Here is a 16,830-nt window from a genome sequence, read left to right on the forward strand (position 1 = left end):
AGTTGCATACCAGTGGCACGAGCTGAACACATATAGTTCATTGACACACACACACACACACACACACACACACACACACACACACACACACACACACAGAGGTGTGAGTATCTCTTGGCTGCAAGGTGGCTTTTTGTTAATTCATTTGATGGTGCACTACAAATTTACATAGTGCAATTTTTACCTTTTACCATTACATTTCATAGACAACACTAACTTGTCAAATGTCATTCTCTCTGAAATTTAGAAGAAAACCAAGTGCAAAATTAAGCTCAAAATTGTTTTCAATAACCTTTCACAATTTCTTGTAAGTCCTGCTAATGGAATCAATGTACAGCATGACAGTACAATGAAGGCCATAGTGTCGTAAAATTGTAAGAATTTCAAAGCTATTTGTTTTGTTTTTTTTTCTCTTGCCAGGCTCCCAGGATGGAGGCTCAGACAATTCTTGGCTCTTTAGTATGTTTTCCCAATATTTACGTCAATATTCCAGTCCTGCGAAGTGTAGCTGGTTCTGATGACATTGCTGTAGGAAATGAGGACATCAAGGTGAGAGGGTAAATCATCAAAGGGTAATTTTGTCTTTTCCATTACTATACATGATTTAGGACAGTGGGTGAATTAAATCCTGAGATATATTTTATAAGACAGTCTACATTATGGAATGTCTGGACTGCCATTTAATAATGTATCTTTGCACTGCAGGATTATCTTGTCAACATCCTCCTTGAGGCCGCAACAAAGGAACACTGTGAAGGGGCTCGGTACGTTATTACATTGATTAAATGTCAATTGTATTTATTAGTAGTACAGTCGTAGAGTCACAGTGATCTGAATAGAAGCTAAAAGCTTATGAAATAGGATGTGTGTGTGAAGCCATTAAGTATGAAAACAGATCTGTTTCTACACTGATACAAGTTGATGGTTTTTGCTTGCCAGGTGTATTGCTGTGTGCAGTCTGGGCCTGTGGGTGTGCGAGGAGCTGATGCAAGAAAAAATTCATGACCAGGTGAAAGATGCCATCAATGTCCTGGGAGTAACACTTAAGGTTAGTGACCATCCCATGAACGTGATGTTTACACTACTGTATGTGTGTTTGCTGAGTTTTACCATATACCTAAGAGAGATATACAGAGATGTTGTATCGTCTGTGTACAAATGTCCATTTGGTTGCAACTTGAGGGTCAAACATATTTAATGGGAAACAGGAGGCAAAGTTCAAGTCAATAAATTATTTTTTTACTTTGACTGCAAAAAGAATCCCAAAACCATTTTGTTCCCCCAAAGTACAAATAAAATCAACCTGGTGACCTGGGTTGGGCTCTCTGGGCGGCTGGGGCCGTACTCTGGCTCCCATGCACACTGGGAGTCAAATATATTGTACATACAAACACACATATACTCACACACACATACCGTTATTCATACATACAAACATACATACATAGGTACCTACGCTCCCACATACATACACAAATACAGTACATACCTACATACTCCAAAGTGATCCATCCACACGCACATTCACGGTACAAACATACACATACTGTACATATACATTCACTGTACAAACATACATATATACACATACTGTACATATACATTTACTGTACAAACATTCATATACACATTCTGTACATATACAAGTATACACTCATGCACATAATCACGTTTCATCAAACATATATTAACGTTGTTGCCCTAGGGGAAACTGGGTAACACATGGCACACTGACGAAGCTTAACCCATTGTTACTATAACAATCTACAAGATTAATATGGGTTGCCTCTCTCTCTTCCCCTCCATCTTTTGGTATTCATTTTTTCCCCTCTCTCTAGTTATCATTATGTATACGTATTGTTGCATTTGAACAACTGTATTGTTGATAATATAGGTAAACTATTGGTATTGTTCATGATCGCTTTTTCTATTGGCATTTTTATTGCTCCGGTTGTAGTATAAAAATGGTCATTGTCATTTCTATATTATTTATTTCGCTAACTGCTTCTTTGCTATCACTTTTAAAATCACATTTGTACATATCGTATGTGCTGGTGTTGTTCTATTGTTGTTGTTGATTTTGTTGTTATTGTTGTGTTTGCTGTTGTTGTTTTTGTCTCTGTCTAATCCCCCTCTTATCCCCACTATTTCCCCCTCTGTCTTCCTTTTTATCTTTTTTTATCCCCTCCTGCTCCGGCCGGGCTGCACCAAATGATAATATAAATACATTTAATAAAGTCAAATTCAAATAAGGCAACAAGAGAAGTATCTCTTTTGTAAAGTAAATTTGAACAACTGATATGGGCATCTACATCAACTATATGATTTGCCTGAGAAGCTGAACAGGACAAAAAAAAATAAATAAATAAATAAAAACCACCTGGTGAACTGGTCCAAAAGAACAAAAGACGGCGAGGTAATTAGCCCAACTCTATGAGGCGTCATCAACCTGGCACAACAATGCTATCCCAGACCATCAATGAATACTAACCTGCGCATACATTAAATCCCTAACTAAATGATATTTAGCAAACATAAAAGGCGGTCCCACAAATGAAATAAAAACTAATAGATAAGAAGAACATATCAGCAGACAAGTGCATGTGCTGACTTGCGTGTCAGTGATTACAAGAAGAAAAAAGGAGCCAGCTGAGCTGACGCCACGTATTTATATGCTCCGGAAGGGGCAACGCCAATCTCATCTGCTTCCTGCAAGAGAGACAAACGCACACATAACACATTTGTAGAGAATAATATTGTTGAGGTGTTTAATGTTGTGCATGATAAGCCCTGGCTCAAAATCTCTTTTCTAGTTTATACCAGATGTGTTTGGTGGGATTGAGGTCAGTAGTCTTGGTTCATCAACACCATGGGTTGACAACCTTTACTTTCAAAAAAGCCATTTTCCCCCCCAAACTAAAAATAGTCTGAAGACGTAAAACATAACATAACATAACATTATTATTTTTTTTTTAATTGTACCTGTCACCACAAGGGTGTCTAAACCTTTTGACTTGAGGGCCGCATTGGGCTAAAATATTTGGCCGGGCGCCAAAAGCCAACTACATGTATGTATGTATGTATGTATATATATATATATATGTATATGTGCCATCCATCCATCCATTTTTGACCGCTTGTCACTTGTATGTATATATATATATATATATATATATATATATATATATATATATATATATATATATATATATATATATATATATATATATATATATATATATATATATATATATAGGTTGATTGGCAACACTAAAATTGGCCCTAGTGTGTGAATGTTGTCTGTCTATCTGTGTTGGCCCTGCGATGAGGTGGCGACTTGTCCAGGGTGTACCCCGCCTTTCGCCAGATTGTAGCTGAGATAGGCGCCAGCGCCCCCCGCGACCCCGAACAGGAATAAGCGGCAGAAAATGGATGGATGGATGGAGATATATATATATATATATATATATATATATATATATATATATATATATATATATATATATGTATATGTATATATGTATGTATATATATATATGTATATATGTATATATATATATGTATACATGTATATATATATATATGTATATATGTATATATATATATATATATATATATATATATGTGTATATATATATATATGTATGTATATATGTATGTATGTATGTATGTATGTATGTATATAGCTGTATATACTGTATGTATAGATGTATGTGTATGTATGTATATATATATTTATATGTATCTTTATATGTATGCATATATATGTATTTATGTATGTATGCGTATGTATGTATGTCTATATGTTTTATATATATATGTAAATGTGTATATATACATATATGAATGTGTAATGTATGTATATATACATATATGAATGTGTGTTTGTGTGTGTGTATAATGTATATATATATATATATATATATATATATATATATATATATATATATATATATATATGTATATGGTTTGATTGGATTATCCAGAGAATAGTGCTCAATACCGTGGTAGAGCGCAATATGTAGGTGTGGAAAAAATCACAAGACTACTTCGTCTCTACAGAACTGTTCCCTCAATCATCAGGAAATTTTAATGGAAGCATTCACATACAATGGTTTATATAGGGCACAGAGTGGGTGGGTACAGGCAGGCGTAGGGTGTGGTGATTGGCTCATAAGTTACCTAGGAGGTGTTTCCGTCTGTGGCTGGCATGTTGAAATGATTTCACTGCGCTTGTTGAGGGATGATAGATCTGGATGATATATAATAAACAGTTTCTCTTTTAAGCATAGGTTGCATCTTTTATTACCACTGTTGTAAGGTGTGCTGGATGCAAGAATTTGCCATGTTATTGAATATTCAACATTATTGTCTTTGATGTTCCAAATGTGCTTGCTGAGTTCTGTAGAATTCCGCAAAGCCTGGTTTCTAAAGGAGGCATTGTGATTATTCCATCTTGTTTTGAACGCTCCTTCGGTTAATCCTACGTACGTGTCGGATGTGTTAATGTCCTTGCGTGTTACCTTTGCTTGGTAAACGTTTGAGACGTTTGTTTCAACCAACATCGGCCACAAGTTCCTCACTCTGATCGACAAACACTTCCCCAAAGGCAACACCCTAAGAAAAATATTCAACAAGAACTACATTAAATTGAGCTACAGCTGTGTGAAAAGCATGCAACAAATCATTTCAAACCACAACAAAGCAATTGCAAAAGGACTCCCCACCCCCAGACTAAACGACTCTGAAACCAACAAGGATGTAACTGTCGCAAGAAACCTGATTGCCCTCTCAACGGAGGGTGTTTACAGACATCAGTCGTTGTTATTGTTATCCTTTAGAGTCTAAAGGATATCACCACATGGACTCAGGAACACTTCAGAAAACCACTGTCACTAAATACAGTTCGTCACTTCATCTGTAAGTGCAAGTTAAAAGCTCTACAAGCAAAGCGAAAGCCATTTATCAACAACATCCAGAAACACCGCCGGCTTGTCTGGGCCCGAGATCATCTAAGATGGACTGATGCAAAGTGGAAAAGTGTTCTGTGGGCTGACGAGTCCACATTTCAAATTTTTGGGAGAAATATTCGACATCGTGTCATCCGGATCAAAGGGGAAGCGAACCATCCAGACTGTTATCGACGCAAAGTTCAAAAGCCAGCATCTGTGATGGTATGGGGGTGCATTAGTGTCCAAGGCATGGGTAAGTTACACATCTTTTAAGGCACCATTAATGCTGAAAGGTACATACAGGTTTTGGAGCAACATATATTTTGTCATCCAAGCAATGTTATCATGGACGTCCCTGCCTATTTCAGCAAGACAATGCCAAGCCACGTGTTACAACAGCTTGGCTTCGTAGTAAAAGAGTGCGGGTACTTTCCTGGCCCGCCTGCAGTCCATACTTGTCTCCCATCAAAAATGTGTAGAGCATTATGAAGCGTAAAATACGACAGCGGAGATCCCGGACTGTTGAACGACTGAAGCTCTACATAAAACAAGAATGGGAAAGAATTCCACTTTCAAACCTTCAACAATTAGTTTCCTCAGGTCCCAAACGTTTATTGAGTGTTGTTAAAAGAAAAGGTGATGTAACACAATGGTGAACATGCCCTTTCCCAACTACTTTGGCACGTGTTGCAGCCATGAAATTCTAAGTTAATTATTATTTGCAAAAAAAAAAAAAGATTATGAGTTAGAACATCAAATATATTGTCTTTGTAGTGCATTCAGCTGAATATAGGTTGAAAAGTATTTGCAAATCATTTCATTCCATTTATATTTACATCTAACACAATTTCCCAACTCATATGGAAACGGGGTTTGTATGTATATATATATATATATATATATATATATGTATATGTATATATGTATACATATGTATATGTATATATATGTATATGTATATATATGTATATATATATATCCATCCATTTTCTACCGCTTATTCCCTTTTGGGGTCGCGGGGGGCGCTGGCGCCTATCTCAGCTACAATCGGGCGGAAGGCGGGGTACACCCTGGACAAGTTGCCAACTCATCGCAGAGCCAACACAGATAGACAGACAACATTCACATTCACACACTAGGGCCAATTTAGTGTTGCCAATCAACCTATCCCCAGGTGCATGTCTTTGGAAGTGGGAGGAAGCCAGGGTACCCGGAGGGAACCCACGCATTCACGGGGAGGACATGCAAACTCCACACAGAAAGATCCCGAGTCTGGATTTGAACCCAGGACTTCCACCGTGAATATATATATATATATATATATATATATATATATATATATATATATATATATATATATATATACATATATATATATATATATATATATACATATATATACATATATATATATGTATATATATATATATATATATATATATAAAATTTACTGTACGTGTACATATATTAGTTCTGTCCTGATACCAATATTTTGGTACCGGTACCAAAATGTATTTCGATACTTAAAGGGGACCACAAAAAATTGCATTATTACCTTTATTTTAACAAATAATATGAATTTAAAAAAAAAATGAAATAAGTTGTGATGCCAAAAAAATATCAATGTAATCATAGTAGTATCAACTAAATACGCTCCTGTACTTGGTATCATTACATTGGGTGTTAGGTGTTTGTTTACATTTTGACAACGGTGAGCTAAAATATGTAGTGAAGCACGTTTAGCTATTCCTTGTCCTGTAGGAATGATCCTTGTAAGAAACTTACTTTATTTGTCACCATGGAGGAGAGGATTAGTGATTTAGAAGTAGCTAAAACACTGCTGACTGCGGATGGACTTTAGCCGCTAGCTAACTAGCCATGTCTTAAGGCACCTCTTCTTGCGTGCGTTTCAACGATAAAGTTTTTTCTTTGTCGTTAGTTTTCAAGCCAAAATGCGTCCGTTTTCCCTTTTCTGTTTACACACATTGTCTGTTTGTAAGTACTCTGTGATTGTGCACTGCCAACCTCGCTCGTCTGCTTGTAAACCAGCAATGACATGAGGACGGCAGGAGGGTGGAGGACCGTTACTCTTTAGAGGCAGTATAGTATCGAATATGATTCATTATTTTTATTAGTATTGCGGTACTACCGGTATACTAATACCGGTATACCGTACAACCCTCATATAGGTGTGTGTGTAGTGTGTGTGTGTGTGTGTGTGTGCGTGAATATATATATATATATATATGAACACTAATACACATATATATGTATATATATGCGTGTGTGTGTATATATATATATATATGTATATATATATATATATATGTATATATGTACACATTGCATCATTATGCCTCATTTGGTTGAGCTCATTTGGTTTCCTTAAGTCCTCTTAATTCAATTTATATCTCATGACACACTATTTGAATGTAATATGGCTTTTAATTTTTTGCGGCTCCAGACGGATTTGTTTTTGTATTTTTGGTCCAATATGGCTCTTTCAACACTTTGGGTTGCCGGCCCCCGGTATATATATATATATATATATATATATATATATATATATATATATATATATATATTGCCGGCCCCTGGTATAGGTATATGTGTATATATATATATATATATATATATATATATATATATATATATATATATATATATATATATACCGGGGGCCGACAACTCAAAGTGTTGAAAGAGCCATATTGGACTGAAAATACAAAAACAAATCCGTCTGGCTCTTTCAACACTTTGGGTTGCCGGCCCCTGGTATGTATGTATATATATATATATATATATATATATATATATATATATATATATATATATATATATATACATACCAGGGGCCGGCAACCCAAAGTGTTGAAAAAGCCATATTGGACAAAAAATACAAAAACAAATCCGTCTGGAGCCGCAAAAAATGAAAAGCCATATTACATTCAAATAGTGTGTCATGAGATATAAATTGAATTAAGAGGACTTAAGGAAACCAAATGAGCTCAACCAAATGAGGCATAATGATGCAATGTGTACATATAGCTAGCCTAAATAGCATTTCCGCATCGATTCACTTGCAGTCATGCAGTGACCAAATATGTCTGATTAGCACTCCACACAAGTCAATATCGTCAACAAAAGTCACCTTTGTGCATTCATGCACAACGTTATAAGTTTGGTGGACAAAATGAGACAGAAAAAGAAGTGGCATACCACACATCCTTGAAAGTCTGAGAAAGTTATACATGCCAACAAACCACAGTGAGTTCAAGGACCGCCAAAATTAGTAGGACAAAATGGCGCTCGCCAAATACTCGAATCAGTGAGGCATGTATAAAAAAAAAAAACAGTGTGTTTTATAACAATTAGGGAGGTTTGTGTCATGTTTGTCCTCCTAAAGAAACCAAATTAAAACAAAAAAATATGTTTTTCCCCCTCATTTTTTTCCATTTTTCATATCTTTTTGAAAAAGCTCCAGAGGGCCACTAGGGCGGCGCTAAAGAGCCACATGCGGCTCCAGAGCCGCGGGTTGCCGACCCCTGATATATACATATGTATATACATATATGTGTATATATATATATATATACATATATATATATATACATATATATATACGTGCGTGTGTGTGTGTATATATATGTGTATATATATATGTATATATATATATACATTTCGTTAAGAAATTATCGACGTCGATGCCATTATCGAATCCTCTTATCGAACCGATTCCTTTTCGAATCTCTTATTGAATCCAGATCGGTGTTTGTGTGTGCCCTGAGTTCCAAAAGCCGTAGATGTTTTGTGACTGGGCCAGCACGCTGTTTATATGGAGGAAAGACAAACGTGACTGAAGACAGCATGCGGACGCTATAGGGTGAAGGTTTCAGGTGAGAGAGGACGCTAAAGGCACACCCCCAATGAACATATAGTGCTGCTACGTGCTTTGTCAATAAAAATATTGCCGACAAACACATCACCAACATGGACGAGGTGCATCCCGGTGAAGCACACTGTGGACAAGAAGGGGACCAGCACTGTGCGAATCAATACGCATAACGGATCAAGAGAAGTCGGCTTTTACTGTTGTGCTAGCTTGCTATGCTAATGGGCAGAAACTGCCACCTATGGGGATTTTCAAGGGGAAGATGATGCCAAAAGAAAAGTTTCCACTTGGAGTCATCATTAAGACATGATGAAGGAACTCCAACCGCTGGACATGGGTGTAGACAGGACGTTCAAAGTGAAGTTGTGAGCGTAATGGGAGTGATGGATGACAGACGAATACAGCTTCACGAAAACTAGGGGGCAGCGTTAGGCGAGTTACGCCCCAATTTGTTAATGGATCGTGGATGCTTGAGCTCACGTGTCTGCTTGCACTGTTCGAGCTTTCGCAAAAGCCGGCATCTTTTCCAAAGAGCCCCATGGCAACAAGACTGATTTTGAAAATGATGAGAGGGAATCTGGCATGTTTGATGGAGAACTTGCCTAGCTGTTCATTTCGTGAACATTGATAAATACTTCAATAAAGTACAACCGAACTCAGCTTTGCTCCTCTTGCCTTTTTAAAACAGCGTCCAAGCATGCTACTGTATGTTTTAAGCCAGTGTGTATTTTAAGATAGCGTATATTTTATGCTAGCGTATGTTTAACCATGCCTGCACTCAAAAATACGCTGCGCCTTATTTATGCGTTAAATACAGAAATAGCACCCGTAACTGACAGTGGTTTAGATAACGGGAACCGGTTCTCAAAAAGGGATTCGAATCTTTGGTTGGTTCTTTTGGTTGGTTCTTTTCTTATCGAAGCATCGGGAGAACCGGTTTTCGAACATTATCCTTAGTGGTGCTAAATGTATGTACAATTTAAACCAAACATACGGTATCTAATACACAGTTCTAGACCCAAAGGAAGTGTTTTAAACATTAATTAAAATCATCATAGGTCCCCTTTATCTTCCCGCCGCAATCCCCACACTGGCAAAAATGTTGGGCTTTGGACAAATTTAATTGAGGACCGCTAATCTAAGTAGTTTCGCCTAATGTTTGATAGTCTGGTTAAACTATTTTACAAATATGCCTCAATATGATTTACAATATTGGTGACCATTCCAACTATGACAAGAATGTAATGTATTTCCTTGATAGAATACATCACAGATGGCCACAGTGACTGTAAATGATTTAGAGTACATGCATACCCTGAGCCCAACAATGATTAGGTTTTTCAGAAATGATCTTGACTGTACTACCATTTAACAAGGTTTATTAAAAGAAATTAGGACAAAACTACTCCACTAAAGTGACTCAGGTGAGTATTTTGGAAGTCTTCTCTTTCCTCTTACTTAAGAGATGCAGACAACCTGTAGGCTGTTTTTTCTTCCTTATGGAAAAGGACTTGGGTGGTGGCGTAATTTCCAGGCTGCTCATGCTCTCAGTAGATGTGTGCCAATTTTAAGCAGCTACATCTCCAAGCGCCCTCCCCCCACTCTCTTCCATCTCCATTGGAGCAGTAATCACTCCCCTGAACAACTTGACACAGACTCAGCCAGCCCCAAAATAGAGGGTATAGCCTGGGTAAGAGTGTGTTGTAGAAAGATGGGGAGAGGGGGTTTAAGAGTGGCACTGACGACTCTTTTCTAAAAGCAGGTGCTGAACTCTCAAGGCCTCTTTTTGTGTTTGGCCATTTCTGCACTCAACACATTGTCTACCCATGTTACACATTGAGAGGCATTTAGCTGGAATAACTACGAAATTCTATTTCTCTACAAAGGATTTCAAATCACAGAAGAAATCCACATTTTGGCACAAACTGCCAACAGTGCAATTCCTGTAAGTAGAGGTGGAAATGAATATATGCTAATTATCTACTGAAATGTGAAAAACAAGGTTCAAGTCAGTCAGTACGTTTACATGCACTAAAAAATGTTTTACACTGTTCCCTCAATTATCACAAGGGTTACATTCATGCATATGCATTTAATGTCTTTGTAAGCCCTGCACACAAGTTTTCACACGCACTTATAAAGCCTTCTGAAACTCTAAAACTGACATAATTTTAACATGAAACTTCAACAGGTACACAAAACTCACTTAAAAATCTGCGGTGCACTGAGGCTGCAATCTGTGACCAGCAAAGTGGCGAGATATCTCCGTATTGCAATAAATTCAGTGAAAACCAGCTTTTTAGAATGCATGTAAGCAAACACATTAAAAAGATTGTGTTACATTTTTTAAGGATCGATTTTTGCGATAGCAGCCAGTTCCTTCTCGCATGTATGTATAAGTCGCTCGTCGGAACCGGCCGGCGTTCAGCACGTACCACTTTCTACAGCAGGATGTAAACCAGAAAGCACAGTACTGTTTTCCACAGACTATTAACCCTGCACTTTATACAATGTTGGTCCTAATTTATGATTAGTTAGCCTTGTCCCATCAGACCAATGGAATTGCCGTACGGTCACGTTGGACCAATAAAATAGTTCACAATAAATCAAATACACTGTGCACGCACCCCACATCTTGTAGAAGTTGCGATGAAATGCTCATTACTGTTAAATGTGTGAATGTACATAAGCGCCTATGTAAATCTTTAATGTTTAAATGTGTACAACTGCGGCTAAAAACATGTGCGCCCAATATACGTATGTTCACAATAAAAATTCCAAAAATTAACCTGGTGCAGCCAAAAAAAACAATGCCATCTTTAGCCCGGAAATTACTGTAGCTATCACACCTGATGACCATTCATTGTTGCAGTCTGCTTTGCAAGATCACCAGACTCACAAGAGCCATCGTAGATCTAATGTGTGCCAATATTATAATAATGCACGCAGACATGTACTGAGCTGTTAATTTGTTCATGTCAGATTTTTCGTTGTTACAGATTTGCCCCTATCTGCCAAGATGTGATTTGATGTGGTGTAATAGGTTATCGGAAAAGCCATACATTAAGGTCATTCGTCTTTCGTTTGGAACAGAAAAATAGTTTTACATAAAAGTAATCAGATTTTTGGTTTGAAAATCAAAAAACGAAAAACTGATCATTATCCATTATCTGTTATCCAATTTTATTGATGTATATCGCGATATGGCTTAAAAATATTGCGATATTAAAAAAAGGCAATATCGCCTAGCCCTAGTGCGAAGGCCGTCCAGTGCTCTGGTCAGGTTGTCTTCTGCATCAGTGTAGTTTGGTATCAAGTGCAACACTGTTCACCCAATATTGCGCACACATCTCCTTTTTCCGCAAACAACATGTCTGGCGCCATACGGTTTTGAAAGGCCATAAGGGAGGTTCCGGCGAGTTGATCAGCAATGACTTCAAGTCCGGCCTATGTCCAATTTCCTAATCTCTGTACGTTGTAGTGGACATAGTTTATTCTATCAACATTCTTGTTAATCGTACACCACCAGCAGACGGATGATTCAAATCCAGCTGCAACTTGGTTTACCAATTTGTACTCGTCAGGTACACCTCTGGGGACACCTATTGCATCGATATAAGTTGGATCTCCAACACTTTGCCAGTTTACATCACGTGTAGTTCTTTTCCAATATTTAGGTATCAAACTGTTCAGGTGTGTTAACAATTCTCGTACGAATATTGATACATCTACTATGTGTAAGCAGTTGTCTGATGATATGATTCCCAATAAAGTACTATCTATCTATGTATCTAACTGTTGTCCAGAGCCTAGCATGTAAATGCAGGTGTAATTTCGCTTTTGTCACATGTTTATCAAATATTGGTTTCTGCTTTTTTTCTTTGGTTACAGAGTAGATGTTGTCTCATGTAGTGCAATTCCATTCAGGACTTGTTTTGCTGATTACTTCAATCAAACTTTTTTTATCATGAATAACCAGTTAACAGCCAAAGGAGGAACCAGTTATTACACACCAATTGTTACTTTGAACCATTTATACACATCATCAAATGGTACGCGTACAACTGGAACTCCAGCGCGTTTAGTATAGGTGTTCACTCTGGGTTGTTCGGTGTTGCACATGGTTTGATTTATGCGAACAATCACCGCGAAATATGGGTGTAGTCCACTTGACCATGACCATAATTGGAAACCCCATCTGGATGTTTTGAACAGTGTGGCATTGGGTGGTCTATTTTGTCAATCAAGGAGTGATATGGTTAACACTAGATTTGGGCCTTGATGTTTCAGAGTTATTTGACTTTTAAAGAACTTAGCTTCTTCGCTATCTCCCGGGGCAAATAATTCATTCATTATCAATAGACAATTAAACTTTAGCAACTAAACACATATTTACACACCTATGCCTGACAAGAACAGGATGAAGAAAATCTTATATTTCCTGCCCCCTTCAACATAATAAGTAGTCTTTACTTAATGGATAGCCCAGATTCACAAGCATACAAACCAAACAAATACATCCAAATACAACAACAGAAAATAATATACACCTCAAAGGGATGACAAAACACAAATACGAAACCAGACACAAAAAAAGTAGAATAATATATATAATATATACTATAATATAATATATGTAGTGACCAGAGTGTCCCATTTCCCTCGTATTGGATGTCCGTGAGGTACCACCAGTAATTTGGCCAGTCTGTTTCCGTGGTGGGAATCCTTTGAAGTTTCTTACAGGAAATAGGGTTGTGGAGGTGGAATTGGAAGCTACCGTAAACATCAGTGATTCATTTTAGGCCCACAAGACTATCTATGGAACACAGGTTGTTCCATTTAGACCTGGGTTTTTTGATCAGATCTATCGAACAGACGACATAGTCAGTTGTTTTTGCCTTAGCATTTTCTGTTTGTCGTTCATGTACATTTTTACTAAATCTATACATTGTGTCCGTGGACGTTTTGTTACTTCCATACATTTCTTTGGTCTGTTTTTAATTGTTACATTTTTCCTTTCCACTAGTCCTGCGCTTTTTGGATGATAAGCACTGTGGTTTTGGAGATCAATGTGGAATAATGATCCTATATCCTTTCTTTCTTTCTTTAGTTTATTTCGAACATGAACACACTTACAGTACAATACATCGTTTCATATCATTTCACTTTACCTCATGTCCGAAAAGGAGTAGGAAGAAGCAAAGCTTATTTAATCCTCCCCCTTTCCCACTTCAGAGCATTTACAATTATATAGAATCATTTACTGACCTTTTTAATAATAAAATAACATCTGTGAATTAGTATAAACAGTTGTGTAATATCTAATCAATTAATTCAGTCATTAATATACTGAGATGCAGAAATATTTTATTTTCAATAAGGTTGAAAGTAATTCTCATAATTCTTCTTCTTTGTACTTTGTAAGCACTATTAATTTGAACAAGCTCTTAAACCTGATTATATCAGTACAATGTTTAACTTCTTTGCTTAACCCATTCCATCATTTAATTCCACATACTGATATGCTAAAGGTTTTAAGTGTTGTACGTGCATACAAATGTTTTAAATTAGATTTTCCCTCTAAGGTTATATTTCTCCTCTTTAGTTGAGAAGAATTGTTGTACATTCTTTGGTAGAAGCTTATAGTTTGCTTTGTACATCATTTTAGCTGTTAGCAATTTTACCAAATAGCCAAACTTTAATGTTTTTGACTCAATAAATAAAGGGTTTGTATGTTCTCTATATCCAACATTATGGATCGGTCTAATTTATCTTTTTTGTAATACGGTTAACGAATCTAGTGCACATTTGTAGTTATTTCCCCATATTTCTGCACGATAAGTCAGATATGGTAACACTAGCGAGCAGTAGAGAATGTGAAGTGATTTTTGGCCCAGGACGTGTATTGCTTTATTCATTATTGAAATGTTTTTTGCCGCCTTATGTTGTATGTTTTGTATATGAGATTTCCAGTTCATTTTATCATCTATTAATACTCCCAAAAATCTTGTTTCTTTGACCTTTTCAATATCTACTCTGTCTATACGTATTTGTGTATGATGCTCTTTTCTACTGTTAACAAATAGCATTATTTTAGTTTTACTGAGATTCAAAGATAGTCTGTTTTTATCAAACCATTTTTTTATTTGTTCATTTCTTCTGTTATTATTTGTATTATCTTCTGTATGTTGTCTCCTGAACAGACAGCAGTTGTGTCGTCTACAAATAAAACTAACTTTAAGTCCTTTGTAACTTTACAAATGTCGTTTATTTAAAGATCAAACAATCTTGGTCCCAGTATTGATCCCTGGGGTACACCACAAGATATATCTAGCCGTGTTGACATATTTTTACCTATCTTCACATATTGCTTCCTGTTGGTTAAATAGCTTCTTATTCTTGATTAATTAATTTACAATAATGAGGTCCACTGTCACTGTATAGATTTAGTTATACCCTATCTCTGTATTATATCAATTAATCAATCAATGTTTATTTATATAGCCCTAAATCACTAGTGTCTCAAAGGGCTGCACAAACCACAACACAAACCACTACGACATCCTCGGTAGGCCCACATAAGGGCAAGGAAAACTCACACCCAGTGGGACGTCGGTGACAATGATGACCCAGTGGGACGTCGGTGACAATGATGACTATGAGAACCTTGGAGAGGACGAAAGCAATGGATGTCGAGCGGGTCTAACATGATACTGTGAAAGTTCAATCCATAATGGATCAAACCCAGTCGCGAGAGTCCAGTCCAAAGCGGATCCAACACAGCAGCGAGAGTCCCGTTCACAGCGGAGCCAGCAGGAAACCATCCCAAGCGGAGGCGGATCAGCAGCGCAGAGATGTCCCCAGCCGATACACAGGCAAGCAGTACATGGCCACCGGATCGGACCGGACCCCCTCCACAAGGGAGAGTGGGACATAGGAGAAAAAGAAAAGAAACGGCAGATCAACTGGTCTAAAAAGGGAGTCTATTTAAAGGCTAGAGTATACAAATGAGTTTTAAGGTGAGACTTAAATGCTTCTACCGAGGTGGCATCTCGAACTGTTACCGGGAGGGCATTCCAGAGTACTGGAGCCCGAAATGAAAACGCTCTATAGCCCGCAAACTTTTTTTGGGCTTTGGGAATCACTAATAAGCCGGAGTCCTTTGAACGCAGATTTCTTCCCGGGACATATGATACAATACAATCGGCAAGATAGGCTGGAGCTAGACCGTGTAGTATTTTATACGTAAGTAGTAAAACCTTAAAGTCACATCTTAAGTGCACAGGAAGCCAGTGCAGGTGAGCCAGTACAGGCGTAATGTGATCAAACGTTCTTGTTCTTGTCAAAAGTCTAGCAGCCGCATTTTGTATCAACTGTATTTCTTTTAATGCTTAATTGCATCATGCTTTTCCTACTGTTATCACATCTGCTTTTCCTTTGGGAAATATTTCTACCCACTTTAAAATGCATCTACTATGACCAGACAATACTGTTTTTCTTCACTCCTATTTTGTTCAATAAAATCCATACATAGATGTTGGAACAGGTGTTGTGGTTTGGGGAATTGGCTTCACACAGGTCATGTATGCCCTACAAAAATTTTTTGAACAAAAATAAAAGCTGTAGGTAGGATACTAAATCTGTATAAGGGTCACCATTCCTCCTGTTGTACAGGAGGGATGCCATGATTGTATGAGTACAATCATGGCTCAATACTGCTGCCCACTTATACAGATGTTTGGTAAGATTGGTTTATTGTCTGGACATACATAAATGTCTTCTCTGTTCCGTTTTTTGTTTTTTTTTATCCATTCATCTTTTTCTTTTGGAGTACTTTGTTGTCGCATGCCTTTTAGTATATCATTATTCATGTCGCTAGTTTGTAGTTTAAAAACTTGAATTTCTTCTTCTGCTGTTTGTTTTGCTGTTTTGTTCGCAAACGGGATATTGCGTCCGTTCCGTTGGTGTGTGCCGCACGCACATTTG

The 16,830-nt window shown here is 37.2% G+C and overlaps 1 protein-coding gene across 7 annotated transcripts in view; it reads left to right on the forward strand.

The window, feature by feature from the left end:
• ralgapa2 (Ral GTPase activating protein catalytic subunit alpha 2) overlaps positions 1-16,830 on the forward strand; it is a 298,534-nt gene that overhangs the window by 129,007 nt on the left and 152,697 nt on the right. For all 7 annotated transcript variants that reach the window (XM_061895568.1, XM_061895569.1, XM_061895573.1 and 4 more), the window contains 3 exons: positions 421-549; positions 706-764; positions 940-1,048. In XM_061895568.1, coding sequence (XP_061751552.1) covers positions 421-549; positions 706-764; positions 940-1,048 — 297 coding nt within the window. The remainder of the gene's footprint in view (positions 1-420; positions 550-705; positions 765-939; positions 1,049-16,830) is intronic.

This window comes from Nerophis ophidion, linkage group LG03 (genome assembly GCF_033978795.1).
Source record: "Nerophis ophidion isolate RoL-2023_Sa linkage group LG03, RoL_Noph_v1.0, whole genome shotgun sequence".
In the NCBI taxonomy this organism is placed as follows: domain Eukaryota; kingdom Metazoa; phylum Chordata; class Actinopteri; order Syngnathiformes; family Syngnathidae; genus Nerophis; species Nerophis ophidion.